This window comes from Protopterus annectens, chromosome 15.part0 (assembly GCF_019279795.1).
Source record: "Protopterus annectens isolate FY-2018-M chromosome 15.part0, PAN1.0, whole genome shotgun sequence".
Taxonomy (NCBI): Eukaryota; Metazoa; Chordata; order Ceratodontiformes; family Protopteridae; genus Protopterus; species Protopterus annectens.
This window is the reverse complement of record NC_056749.1, coordinates 28,571,053-28,586,330: the sequence shown is the minus strand read 5'-3', so window position 1 is coordinate 28,586,330 and position 15,278 is coordinate 28,571,053. Positions and strand designations below refer to the sequence as shown.

At 38.5% G+C, this 15,278-nt stretch overlaps 1 protein-coding gene across 1 annotated transcript in view; it reads left to right on the top strand.

Annotated features, from left to right (window-relative positions):
* The window catches only part of LOC122789780, a 728,210-nt gene that overhangs the window by 458,352 nt on the left and 254,580 nt on the right, over positions 1-15,278 (top strand). The window contains exon 11 of the mRNA XM_044057221.1: positions 4,412-4,559. Coding sequence (XP_043913156.1) covers positions 4,412-4,559 — 148 coding nt within the window. The remainder of the gene's footprint in view (positions 1-4,411; positions 4,560-15,278) is intronic.

The window sequence follows — 15,278 nt, the reverse complement described above, 5'->3', positions numbered from 1 at the left end:
ATAACACTTGTACGTCAGATGCTTTGTCTTTATTCAGTGGTTAGGCCATGCATTCCTTAGATATGTAATGACCACTTGGGTGTAGTAACATAGCCTTTTGTGATACAATTGTGGTCTGAAAGCATTGCACTTGTACATCTGATGATTTGTCTGTATTCAATGGTTAGGCCATGCATTCCTTAGATATGCATTGACCACTTGGGTGTAGTAGCAAAGCATTGTGTGATGCAACTGTGGTCTTAAAGCATTGCACTTGTACAGCAGATAATTTGTCTGTATTCAATGGTTAGGCCTTAGATATGTAATGACTACTTGGGTATAGTAACAAAGCATTGTGTGATACAATTGTGCTCTAAAAGCATAACACTTGTAAATCAGATGCTTTGTCTGTATTCAATGGTTAGGCCATGAATTCCTTAGATATGTAATGACTACTTGGGTGTAGTAACAAAGCCTTGTGTGATACAATTGTGATCTGAAAGCATTGCACTTGTACATCAGATGATTTGTCTGTATTGAAGGGTTAGGCCATGCATTCCTTAGGTATGTAATGACCACTTGGGTATAGTAACAAAGCATTGTGAGATACAATTGTGCTCTGAAAGCATAACACTTGTAAAGCAGATGCTTTGTCTGTATTCAATGGTTAGGCCATGAATTCCTTAGATATGTAATGACCACTTAGGTGTAGTAACAAAGCATTGTGTGATACAACTGTGGTCTGAAAACATTGCACTTGTACATCAGATGGTTTGTCTGTATTTAATGGTTAGGCCATGCATTCCTTAGATCTGTAATGACCACTTGGGTGTAGTAACAAAGCATTGTGTGATACAGTTGTGCTCTGAAAACATAACACTTGTACATCAGATGCTTTGTCTTTATCCAATGGTTAGGCCATGCATTCCATAGATACGTAATGACCACTTGGGTGTAGTAACAAATCATTGTGTGATACAATTGTGCTCTGAAAGCATAACACTTGTACATCAGATGCTTTGTCTGTATTCAAGGGTTAGGCCATGCGTTCCATAGATATGTAATGACCACTTGGGTATAGTAACAAAGCATTGTATGATACAATTGTGCTCTGAAAGCATAACACTTGTAAATCAGATGCTTTTTCTGTATTCAATGATTAGGCCATGCATTCCTTAGATATGTAATGACCACTTGGGTGTAGTAACAAAGCCTTTTGTGATACAATTGTGGTCTGAAAGCATTGCACTTGTACATCTGATGATTTGTCTGTATTCAATGGTTAGGCCATGCATTCCTTAGATATGTAATGACCACTTGGGTGTAGTAGCAAAGCCTTGTGTAATACAACTGTGGTCCGAAACCATTGCACCTGTACAGCAGATGCTCTGTCTGTATTCAGTGGTTAGGCCATGCATTCCTTAGATATGTAATGACCACTTGGGTGTAGTAGCAAAGCCTTGTGTAATACAACTGTGGTCCGAAACCATTGCACCTGTACATCAGATGCTCTGTCTGTATTCAGTGGTTAGGCCATGCATTCCTTAGATATGTAATGACCACTTGGGTGTAATAACAAAGCATTGTGTGATACAGTTGTACTCTGAAAGCATAACACTTGTAAATCAGATGCTTTGTTTTCAATGGTTAAGCCATGCATTCCATATATACGTAATTGCCAGCTTTGTTTGTATAACTGGAGCACTAATCCAGAGCATCTTTTTTTTGGAGAAGGTTCCCCTGCAACCTAGTGGCAGGAGTGTGCAGTTAGAACTTGTCTGTTCAAAGACCGCTGGAACGGGGCTCAGTTTTTAGCTTTTAATTGGTTAATTTGTTTCAGTTTGCTCATTTGCGACTGTTAGATTAAAAAAGAAAAAAAAATACACTTTATGCATCACTGCTTAGCTAGGGTTAAACTATTCCTGGTGCCATAAAGTCTGCTCTTCAAATTTTCCCTTAGAACTAGACAGTTTTTTAGTTTTAGCACCCAAATCTGTTTGTTTGAGCTCAGCACTTGTCCAGAACTTGTAAGCACTAAATAAGCTACAAATTACTACAGCACTCAACTTTCCTCACTTGTCTAGAGGAAAACAGTTTTTAGTATTTAATAAATAAGCACCTATCCGGACATGTCTAAGGGTCAACTCCCTGTGTTTTCTCCTGTCTACCTCGTGAATCTGGGCATCTTGGGGCAAAGTAGCAATTGCCTCATGTACACAGACAACCCTCTCCTCCTACCACCCAGCACTACAACCTGTGAGAGATGCAGTTATATAGCCAAACTAGAAGCAAAGCTCTCTTCACCCAAGACTGGACTAGACAGTCAAGAAGTGAAGGTCAACAGTTGCACCACACCACAGTCATCACATAATCCCTCAAAATCTATACCACCAAAACACACACATAGAAACACAAAACACACACCTACATTCATGGAGGCTCTCAATAAAAATCTGCTCAAGCAACAGAGACCTCCAAAGCAGAAACACAAGCAACCTCCACCCCCCCAACACAACCTAAATGACACATAGCCCACAAAGTCAGTGTGCCACTCAGCCATAGCCCATAAGGCATAACAACCTACCCAACACTCTAGTCATAGGTGACTCTATAGTCAGGCACACTGATGTTCCACTCACCAGGCTAAACAAGGAGAAAGTTACTGTCAGCTGCCTGTCGGGTGCCAGGATACACCACATAACGTGTGCACTCAGGTCAATCAACAACAATTACAAATATGACTCTGTCATTGTTCATGGTGGTATGAATGACGTGAGATGTATCTCCCTGGACTACATGAAAAGAGACATGGAGGAGATCTCCGATCTTGTAGCCCAGGCAGGTATGACCTTAGCCCTGAGTAGCATCCTGCCATCACCCAGAATGATACCACAGTACAAGGACAAAATGATTAACTTCAACATTTGGCTAAGCTTCTGGTGTCATTCTAAGGGGATCCATTATCTGTCTGCCTGGGATGACATGATTGACAGACCACAATGCTTTGCCAGAGATGACCTGCACTTGTCACCCTTGGGATTCCAGATACTGGCTAAGGTTCTTGCCACCCCTATAATTCCTTTTCTTAGGCAAGGTTCAAATGACAAATTCACCACCATAACAGGTACAAGCAAGCAAAATCTGAGGGTAATGCTACTCAGTGCTAGAACTCTAAACCTCAAAATGCATTCACTCGAGGCACTCCTTAAAATGGAGAACATTGACATCTGTGCAGTGACAGAGACCTGGTTCAAGGCTCCAGAGAGCATCCCTGCATTACCAGGCTATAATTCATACCACACCTTTCTGCCACCTAACCTGGACCGAAACACTAAAGGTGGAGATGAGTCCATATTCATTAAGGATATCAACACCTCCAGGCTATTTGCTCAGCATAATGCATCCGAGATTATCCAAGTACAACTAACTCTGGGCAAGACCGCAATCCAAATTGTAACTTGGTACAGATCCGCCACCATGCCCCAGGATTCCTACTCCTCATTTCTTGATACACTGGAAAATATTAGGGTATAACGCAACACCTTAATAATGGGCGATTTTAACTACACCACCATTAACTGGGAAAACTACTCATGTACCAACTCTTGCTCAACATTTTCTGGAATTCATAAATTCCAATGCCTTGGATCAACTTATCCACACACCCACCAGGGGCGGCAATATCCTAGACCTGGTCATTATCAACATGGGCGACCAGTGTTCCACACTCTGGAATAAGCTTCCCATTCATGTCAAGCAGAGCACCTCGCTGGCCCTCTTCAAGAGAAATCTTGATGAGTGGATGGGTAAGAGAAAGTTCACTCCAGGGATCATCCCAGTTGCCCTACTGGATAAGGGCACTGTGAACTAACATCAGGTGGCACGGTGGCTGGGCAATTTTTTTTTTGGGGCTAGTCTTGTAGAGGCTCCAGGACCATTAACCTAGTACGCACCTATGAACCTATGAAAATTGATAAAACAATTTTATTTTCAGGCAGAACAGCTACCTTTTAATAAAAATAGTTTATTTTGAGCTCACTGCATCTGCTGAGATGTTTGGTGCTGTTTCTGACATTGAATTCCATTTTTCTTCCTAAATTCAGTCACTTTAACTGAAAAAAAAAATATTCCACTAAATTAGCTCACAACAATTCCAGGATTTGAACTGTGCTGATAAATAATGGCATTGCGCTCAGGATTTCGAGATAATGATGTAGCTTTAATGCCTCACAAAATGGCAGCATACTGAGAACATGCTATATGCATTATGGGTACTCAGTAGCCTTAAAGGTACAAAAGCATTTATATGTATAGATACACGTTAGAAAGTTGTAATTAAAACTACTATCATCATGAGATTAGAACTGTGCTACCCAGGAATATTACTATATTATATTACTATAAAAACTGATTAAGCCTTTCTCTTTGACAGGTAGCTTTGGGTCTGGCTTTGCATCCTTTGGCTGCCTGGTACAAAAGCCTGAATCCCTTTCTCCTGAAGTTGGAGGTGACAGAATTCTGCTATCTGACAGGACCAGATGGATGTCTGACTGAAGCACTTCAAATTTATGCCAAACTTGGTAGGTGGACTTTTAAGGAACCATATGGCTTATTTTTTCCTAATGAGATATGAATATAGCTTGCACTCCTGTGCAAATAACCAGCAACAGGTTGTGGGTCTATATTACAACGTTGAACTCACAGGAGTTCGAACGTTGTAATATCGAGCCGTAAAGTTCGAAATCCAATAACAACAAAAACACAGAACAGTGATTTTTTTTTCCTAGGGGAAAAAAATCGCTGTTCCATGACAAAAAAACACAAAAACTTACACTTTAAACTTAAACTAAAGTGGGGGGGGGGCTATGCCCCCCATACTCCCCACTTAAATATACCAACTCTGAGATCGCACCACAGTGAAGGAAATAGCAAAGCCCCGAAAACAGCTCACTGATTTTTTTCCCTGGGAAAATAATCGGTGTGCCATGGCTTCTCTATTTTCGCATTTCAGACTTTTGGGTTGGATATTACATATATTAGATATATGCATATAGATATTGATGCTATTGATGCTTTTATAAACTATATTGGAACCACCACAGAATTTCTAAAGTTCACTTATACCAGAGACCTTAACAAAGTTTCATTTTTAGACGTCTTTCTGGAAAAGAAATATGAAAATAAGAGGTTTGTCTAAAAAATCTTTAGGAAAAGCATGTATTCGAACTCACTGCTGCATTTTTCTAGCACACACCCAGTCAAACTAAAGAAAGCAACAGTTAAGGGACAGTGTGTGAGTGCAGCCCGTATGGTATCTGGTACTGATGAATTTTTAGATGAATGTGACAACCTGAGAAATATGTTTCAAAAAAGAGGCTATCCTTGTAAGTTCATTAGTGAAATAATGATTGAGGTGGTTAACAAGAGAGAGCGTGGGTTTTATGTACCTTTACTTTCTTGTAATATGACTGACAGTGGTCCTTCCACCAGTAATCAAGAAACTGACAATGTTGCAAGTAAGAATGATTATAAGACTTTTTTCATCACTGTATTCACTCAAGATAGTTACATAGTAAGAAACATCTTAACAAAAAACTGGTCTATTTTGAAACATTACAAGAACATCAGACCACTAATAGGACCGCAACCTATTATGGTATATAGGAAATGCAAGAATATGAAAAACATATTTGAGAGCAGTAACTCTTACCCAAACCACAGGTCAGGTTCTATGAACAAATGTGGCAGATGTAACTATTGCAGTTACATTAAAGAAGGCAATATTTTTGACATCAATAATATCGAAATCAGAATCAATCAGAAATACAACTGTAACTCGGAGAAAGTGATTTACTGTGCCACGTGTACCACCTGTTCTTGCTTTTACATAGGCAAGACTGATAGAAAGCTAAAAAATTGCATATACGAACACCTATATGACATAAGGAATAAAAAATAAACAAATTCTCTTAGCAAACATGTTTTGGAGTATAAGGACCATAAGTTCCAATTTTTATTATAGACAATATTAGTACCAACATGAGGGGTGGTGCATGGTCACTATTACTTGAGAAGAGAGAATTATACTGGCAATTACGTTTGAATGCCGGGAACTGGCCAGGCCTGAATGAGAATATTTCAATTAGCCCAATTTTAAAACTAAAGGCACTGGAAAGATAAAATGTGTGTGTGTGTGTATCTATGGGTCTACTTCTGTTGGTCGACAACCCATTTCACTGACACTCATTTGGTCGACAGCTCATTTGATCGACAAACATTCTAGGTGGGGCTTAGCCCACACCCCAATGTGGGGGGCTGTGCCCCCCACACCCCGCAACTATATATAACAACTCCACAGTCGCACAACAGTGGGGAGGGGGGGCAAATCCCAGGTTTTTGCCTTGAATACTTTTTGTCGATAAAATGAGCTGTCGACCAAATGAGTGTCAGGGAAATGGGTTGTCGACCAACAGAAGTAGACCCGTATATATATATATATATATATATATATATATATATATATATATATATGTACATATATATATATATATATATATATATATATTTCTCCATTATGCATTTTAACATTTTAATATCACATATTCAGTATTTATGTTGTGTATTTATTTCTCTTAACCTTTTCTATTATATCTAGTGTTTAGTATTTAATTACACATATTTATTGTTTTAACACATTCAACATATTTAAATATTTATTGTAAATTGTCATTTTTATGAAGCAGTATTTATATATAGTATGTTTTTAGGGTGGTGTGTTCCATGAACTTTTTCAGTTTGAATATTTTGTCTGCTTTTTAAATTCAGTGACTGTAAATATTGTGCTTTTAATGACATAATTGATTAGTTTATAACTGGGTGGAACTTCCTGTTTGAACTGTATAAGAAGGAAGTAACTATGTGGGGTAAATTGTCTGATGAAGTCTAGATCTTTCTGGACGAAAGCGCTCATCCTTGGATTTTTTTGGTCTGAAGTTAATAAAGTGGATTCTGCATTCTACAACTGTGTGGTGATTTGCAGCCTGCACTACTTTGAGTGGGTTCAATCCAGCTACTTCTTCTGGCTTTTGTGTTTATCTTATTCGATATTACAGTGTTCGAACTTCTACAAGTCTGACGGTGTAATATAGACCCACAGGTTGTAGATGGCAGGAGATGTGTGGTTTTAAAAAAGCTATACTGGTCTTGTCCTGGATTGCAGACATTTGTTTGCTCTGCAGTTGTGATCTAAAGTTATTACTCAGCTCTTTGGAGATGAGAGCAGATGGATTTTCTCATATAGGCAAAATGTCTCAGTGACATTTGCAGCACACGGCACTGATGCTGATTGTCTCCAACATAACGAACTTTGTCATTTATTATGATACTTCGTAATAAAGCAGCGCTAGTCACATGAGACGAAGAAGGAGACAAAAAATTAAAATGCTCCTGTCTTACATGAAGGTATTAGAGAAACTCTGGCCAAAAGAATAACCCTTCTTTCATCCTAGTTGCAACACATCCTGTGAGCAATTTAGATTTTCCATGAAAAGTAGCAACTGTTATTTCTGAGTTGGCTTGAAACATAGGAACAAAGATTCTGAAGGCAGATAAAGACTGTACAGTCCACCCATTATTTATCAGATGAGCTGCAGTTACAGCCTAACAGCTTGTTCCCCAAATCTTTGTGGGGAAGAGCTTATCTTTTGCCATATGTTCTTGAATTCTGACACTATTTTTGATCAACGCCATTCTTTTTCTGAAGACAGATTTCCCTGTATCTACTCTAACCCACCTGCCTTGTATATTAATTCTGTGCCATCTTGCTATTGTACACCTCTGACAGATTCAGAACTATGGAAGAGCCTCATAGCCTCTGTAACTTTATTCATTTTCTCTTCCAAACCCCAGACTGTTCAGGGTGATGAACAAGCCATACCCTATCCTGATAAGTAAGTGCTGTAAGGCTTGGAAATAGCCCCAGATGGGACACCAGTACATCTCTAGGCACATACAGAAATCATTGCACACATCACATACACACACACACACACACACACACACACACACACACACACACACACACACACACACACACACACACACACACACACAGTGTTTCCAGTTAGCAAATGCCAACTAATACAGCACCACTTAAAATAAAAATAGTGCTAATGACATGGCAATGATAAACTGCAATTAATTAATGTCTAATGACAGACCCTTAGGGAGACATGGAGCCTAACAAGGTATTTATGTTATTTATTCATTTGTTAACGTAGTCAGTTAATTGACTGGGCTGAAGATTCCCCAATGATTAAGGTCATAGCCAAAAATATCCAGACTATGACACAGAGATATAAAGAGGTATTGTAAAATCTGTTAACATGTTTGCAATACAATTGCATGGGACATTGTATAACAGGCATAATGTACAAAGACTGCATTATATCTATATGTATGTATATATATATATATATATATATATATATATATATATATTATATATATATATATATATATATATATATATATATACATACACACACATATATATATATATATATATATATATATATATATATATATATATATATATATATATATATATATATATATATATATATATATATATATATATATATATATGTGTGTGTGTGTGTGTATGGGTCTACCTGAAAATATTGAAATCCTAGATAATTGCAGACGACATTGTCGAGACAAAATCAGAGAAAATTAATTTTAGTTAAGGACCAGAACAGCAAATGTATTCCCAGGGTAAGTAACCTGTTGGCCAACAAGGAGAACGTTGCTGTTTTTCCAACTGTAGTGCAATCTCAGAGTTGAGGATGGTGCTATTACATGTCTATGACATTTGGTGTTAGTGGTTACTTACTCTGGGAAGATATTTATCAATCTGATCTTTTGCTTATGTGGTTTTCGCTGATTTCGTCTCAGCGATGTCATCTTCAATGCTGTGGGACTTCGACGTTCTGAAGTAGACCCACACACACACACACACACACACACACACATATATATATATATATATATATATATACATGTGCATCAGGATTGATTTTACATATATATATATATATATATATATATATATATATATATATATATATATATATATATATATATAGGCATCAGGCTTGATTTTAATCTCTGTGTTTCTAAAGGATAGCCAAACAATCCGTTTATGTTGTACTGATAAGGTCAATAAAAGGGCTGAAACATGCATGTCTACATCTCATAGGGTCTGGCTTTATTGGTCTGAATTTACTCATAAAGATTTTAAAAGTAAAAAGAAAAAAGTCATAGGCATTCAGAAACCATTTAGCTGAAATGCTGTTTATGTCATCAGTAGTCATTAGCATATATCCCATGGGCTTCCACTATGGGAGGTTTAAGATATTACCCATTGACAATTCTAGCTTGACTGGGTTCTTCTTCAGGTTTTACTGAATGGATTATATGAGCGACTTTCATACCCTTTGGTTTGGGTGTTAGGTTTGGGTGTTATTTGGGATATTTTTCAGGCACCCAAATGTTTATGAACATCAAGTTTGATTTTAAGTTTGTGTTTCTAATATTTACCTAAGCAATTCACTTATGCTGTTCTGCTGTGGTCAGTAAAAAGGCTGAAACATTCATGTCTGCAGTCAGCGAGGACTGACTTTATTGCCACTTCACTACACTAAGTGCAATCTTGGAGCTGATATATTTAAGCAACAGGAGGTGTAGGGGTGCAGGGGGGCTTACTCCCCTGCTTATACTTGGAGAACAGTAATATAGTCTGTGTTTTATTTGTTTCTGTATGTACTTGTGCTAGAATATAGTGAGTGTTGGTATCTTGTGTCTTTTCAGGATTTTGAGTTTATATATATATATATATATATATATATATATATATATATATATATATATATATATACATATATATATATATATATATGAGTCTTTCGATTTATCCCGGTTAGGGGTGGCCACAGCGCAACTCCGGTCCGCTAATGATTGGTAGTGGATTTTTACGTGCCGAGTTACCAGCCCTGACGCACAACCTTCAACGAAGGCATGCCCCATTCACGTATCCCTCCACACAGAAGACGCTCTAGCTGAGAATCGACCGGGAGAACGTCTTGCGTCTTGCTGTGAGGCGACAACACTACAGCAGCACCACCACCGCAGTTAGACATAGATATATAGATAGATATATAGATATAGTTTTATATATATATATATATATATATATATATATATATATATATATATGGGTCTACTACTAATGCCCGACACGACGATTCCCCGACGGAAAACTCACCGACGCCAGATGACCGACAACACACAAACCCGACAACGCAAAACACCGAACACCATTACACCGACACACGGAACGTAAACAACACGCGACACTACATAGCATACACACTAGCCCTGACCCAAACCCTAACCCTAACTCACTTAACCCACCCCTAGCCCAAGCTCCGACACTAACGCACACATCACCTACCTGCACCCTAACCCTAACTCACTTAACCCACCCCTAGCCCAAGCTCCGACACTAACGCACACTTCACCTACCTGCACCCTAACCCTAACTCACTTAACCCACCCCTAGCCCAAGCTCCGACACTAACGCACACATCACCTACCTGCACCCTAACCCTAACTCAGTTAACCCGTCCCTAAACTACAGTCCCTCACTAGCACACACTTACCTTACCCGAACCATACCTCCGACACGAACACACACTCACCTTTCCCACAGCCTAACCCGACATCCCACAATCTCGAGCACTTACCTGACCGCTCCTAACTCCGTCACCATCGCACACTTACCGCGTAGCGATCGCACATTCCCTTGTCGGTCTTTCCACTGTCGGCAAATCACCCTGTCGGTACACTTACCTGTCGGTCATCTGGCGTCGGTGAGTTTTCCGTCGGGGAATCGTCGTTTCGGGCATTAGTAGTAGACCCATATATATATATATATATACACACACACATACATGTGTGGGTGCATGTGTGTTGGTGTGTGTGTGTGTGTGTATATATATACATACATACATATAGATAGATAGACAGAGGTAGCTATAGTGCTATATAGATATTTATATCTATCTGTATCTGTAGATATCAGTATCTATAAACACAGCAATTGCCAGCACACAAAATGACAATGAAGTTGTTTAGTGAAACCATTTTTTCATTTTTTTTTGTCTAATAAAGCAATTTATCTTAACATTTTGTGTGCTGGTGATTCCTGTGTTTTTCATACATTTTTTTCTTGCCTTGCACTAGCTTCAAATCATGCACCTAACTGATACCTTTATAGCTAATCACATCCTAGTTGTCCATTTAAAAGAAAGAGAAGTAATGCAGTAATAGCAGGACTTGTACCTGGTGGAAAGATGGTGTGTGTGTGTGTGTGTGTGTGTGTGTGTGTGTGTGTGTGTGTGTGTGTGTGTGTGTGTGTGTGTGTGTGTGTGTGTGTGTGTGTGTGTGTGTGTGTGTGTGTGTGTGTGTGTGTGTGTGTGTGTGTGTGTGTGTGTGTGTGTGTGTAGATATAGATACATATATATATATATATATATATATATATACAGTTCTGATGAAGTTCCTAGCAACAATAAAGGAATGAAAGCACTAGACAACAGTTCGGCCTCAGCTGTGTTTTTTCTCCATTCGTAATTTTATTAGTTACAAAGTTTTAATTGTTTATTGGCATTATTCTACTTTGCTTTACAGTTTTAGAACGGTTTTTCGTTTATATATATATATATATATATATGTATAGAAGATTGTATGATAGGTTTACTGGTAGAAGAAAAAGAAGGGAAAAGAAGGGCAGATCTGACCGATCAGGCATGGATATATATATATATCACAAAAAGTGATAACAGCCGAAGCACAGAATGTCGGAAAGCACCAACCATAACATTGTGAATTCAAAATTCCATAAAGGCCAATAACCCCAACAATAATATATTTCTCCTCAGCACTCTAGCAAAATTCATACAATGTAGTAGGAAGTGGTAGAACAATTCGGTAGGTACACACGTCCAATAGGCCAATAGTAACAGTAGTACAAAGAACAAATCATGTAAATAGACCATACACCTTTAAGAATTCATATTCAGTACCAACAACATGGCAGACAACAGACACCACCGCCCTGGAGTGTTAGGCAATCTCTACCCTAAATCTAAATCACAAAATGGTAGGGATAGCCTCCTTATAGCTGGGTATGTGTATAACCTGGAGAGGACTGTGCAGAGCAAAAGATACTGGTGTTGCAAGTACAAGCATGGAGATGAATTACGGGTAGGGTGGTAACAGTATCTCTGTCAGAAGGGGAACAACTTTGTAAATCAGCAGCCCATAGTCACACCAGCACACCAGCAGAAGTGGAGCGGTATCTGATGTGTACCGAGCTGAAACAGAAAGCATTACTTTCCAGGGACACTCCATGCCTCATCGTGGATGATGTCATGGCATCCACCTCTCTAGATTACATTCCCAGTCTGCCCAACCACAAAGCCCTAGTACAGCAGGTAGGCAGAGTACCCAGGCAGCAGAATACACTGAGGATACCCCCTGACATGACCTTAGAAAATGTTAACCTTGCTTCGTTCCTGCTAAAAGATGGCATGTTTATTCAGAAGTGGGTAGTAGATACAGTAGCCAACATCACAGTGATGTTATTCACAACTGTCAGTAATCTATATGATCTGAGCCATGCCACAATTTGGTTGATGGAAGGCACTTACTTCTACAAGGGTATAATCAGTAGACAGTTATAGAGCATATATGGCCTGGTCAAATATGCGGGGTATACTAAAACCGTACCTTTTATTTACTGCCTAATGTCTAAAAAGTCCTTAAAGACATACAACATCATGTGCCATTGTGTGTTTTTGTTGCTGGAGGAATACCGCTTTGAGACAAGTGTGCATTATGTTATGTCCGAATTTGAGATTGCACCTATAAAGAGTTTACAGGTGAATATTACTGGAGTGACATGTAAAGGCTGCTTCTTTTACTTTGGACAGAATATATGGAAAAAGGTACAGGGTTTAATTTTGATCACTGTATAACAGCTCACAGTCATTTCAGGTGGCAGTTAAGAGTCTGGTAGCATTAGCATTTCTGGAGGAAGAGGAGGTAATACCAGCCTTTCATACATTACGGGATGAGTTCCCTGCTGAAGGGAGGGAATTGATGAGATACTTCAGTGACTGGTATATCCATGGAAAGTCTAGGAATTTTCAGACAAGGAGTACAGCATTTGCCAGGTTCCCACCTTTGTTTCCGATTGACGTTTGGAACATATCCGCCCCGAATGCCTTATGTCTCCCTAGAACACAGAACTGCATTGAAGCATGGCACAAGCAGATAAACTGTCTCATGGCTTCTACGGCTACTATCTGTCTGTGTTTTTGTCTACATTAGCAAGAGAGCAAGATAGGTTGAGGAACTGCATGTTCATGTGGCTGCAGAGTGTCCATCTTCCCCAAAGAAGCGTAAATTGTTACTACGGCAGTCACAATTCCAATCTGTGCTGGAAAACAAACATAGCTATACCGCTGTTGACTTTCTTAAAGCTGTGGCAAGCTTACTAACGCTGTGATATGGTGATTGCGTGTGAACCGCTGTACACTGTCTCCTATGTAACGTATTCTGATTTCTTGTATGAGTTTAGTTTTGTACACTTTGCTTGGGTGTTTTTTGTTATATATTTGGCTGACAGTTGTTTGTAGTGCTGCTCTGGGACAATATGAGTTTCTTATTTGCTGTGCACTTATGTTCCAGCGTGTAATGGTTATGGTTATATTGTGGGCCTGATAGAAGGATATCTGGTGTTTTGGTTGCTTTCCACTTCTGGGAGCAGTGGGATGTCATGTCTGCCTACCAGAATTCGATGTTTTGAGTACATGATGTTATGATCGGTGCTTTCGTAGGTTCTGTGGTTCGCTGTTATGACTTTTAGATGTTCTGCAACTTCACTGTTTTAGTCTCAATGTTTTCACATTTGATGTTATGATAACATGACTTTATCGTGTAGAGCCATATATATGTTTATATATATATGTGTGTGTGTGTGTGTGTGTGTGTGTGTGTGTGTGTGTGTGCATACACATATATCTATATCTATATATCTATATCTATATATATATATATATATATATATATATATGTGTGGGTGTGCATACACACACACATATATATATATATATATATATGTGTGTGTGTGTGTGTGTGTGTGTGTGTGTGTGTGTGTGCACACATATATATATATATATATATATATATATATATATATATATGTGTGTGTGTGTGCATACACACACACACATATATATATATATATATATATATATATATATATATGTGTGTGTGTGTGTGTGCGTGTGTGTGTGCACACATACATGCACACACACATATGCATAAGTAGGTGCTAAGCTTATTTTTTCCCTTTTTCTCTGCCATTCTTTCAGTATTTCAGAGGGGATCATTTCCATTACCCACTTTATGTGACCTTTCAGTTGGACAAATGCCTTAAGAGCAAGAGAGAATCTGGATTCCAAAATGGTGGACGCCTGGTGAACTGCATTTAAACTGAGCTCCATACTACATTTAGTTTTATCTTAGATTTACACTTCTCAGAGCTTTGGGACGTTCATTTGTACAAAGGATTCCACTTCAGCTTCAAAATCCAACCTATTTAATATTATCAGCTGTCAAGCAGTGGCCAAATTAAGTATATCTTCTTATACTACCTTATAGTGCTACACTATACTGTGTCTAATAAGGCCTAGCCTTGCTGCAGCACTCTGAAGACCACATGGCTAAGCAACTAAAATCTTCAATTGAATCTAATTCTATGGAGGTACAGACAACAAAAGCTAAATCCTCTGCAATTTTCTCACCAGAAAAGGAGAATCTTTCAAAAAGGCAAAAAACCAACAAACAACAGATGGAACTTAGCAAAAATTCTACTAATAATAGTGAAGATACTGGCTTCCACATGGATGAATTAAAACAGGCCTTGCAACCCATTCATGCAGCTATAAAAAACTTTTCGGAACAACTCTCATCCATTGGAAAATCTGTTACTCAAATTGCAGAAAGAGTGGGCACACTTGAACAAAAAACACATTCAAATGAGTTGCAAATCCAAATTCTCACTGAAGACCTAAATGCCAAATCAACAGTTATATCAGACCTACAACTGAAAGTAACAGACTTAGAGGCAAGAAGCCGAAGAAAGAATATTCTAACTTGAAAGCTTTTAC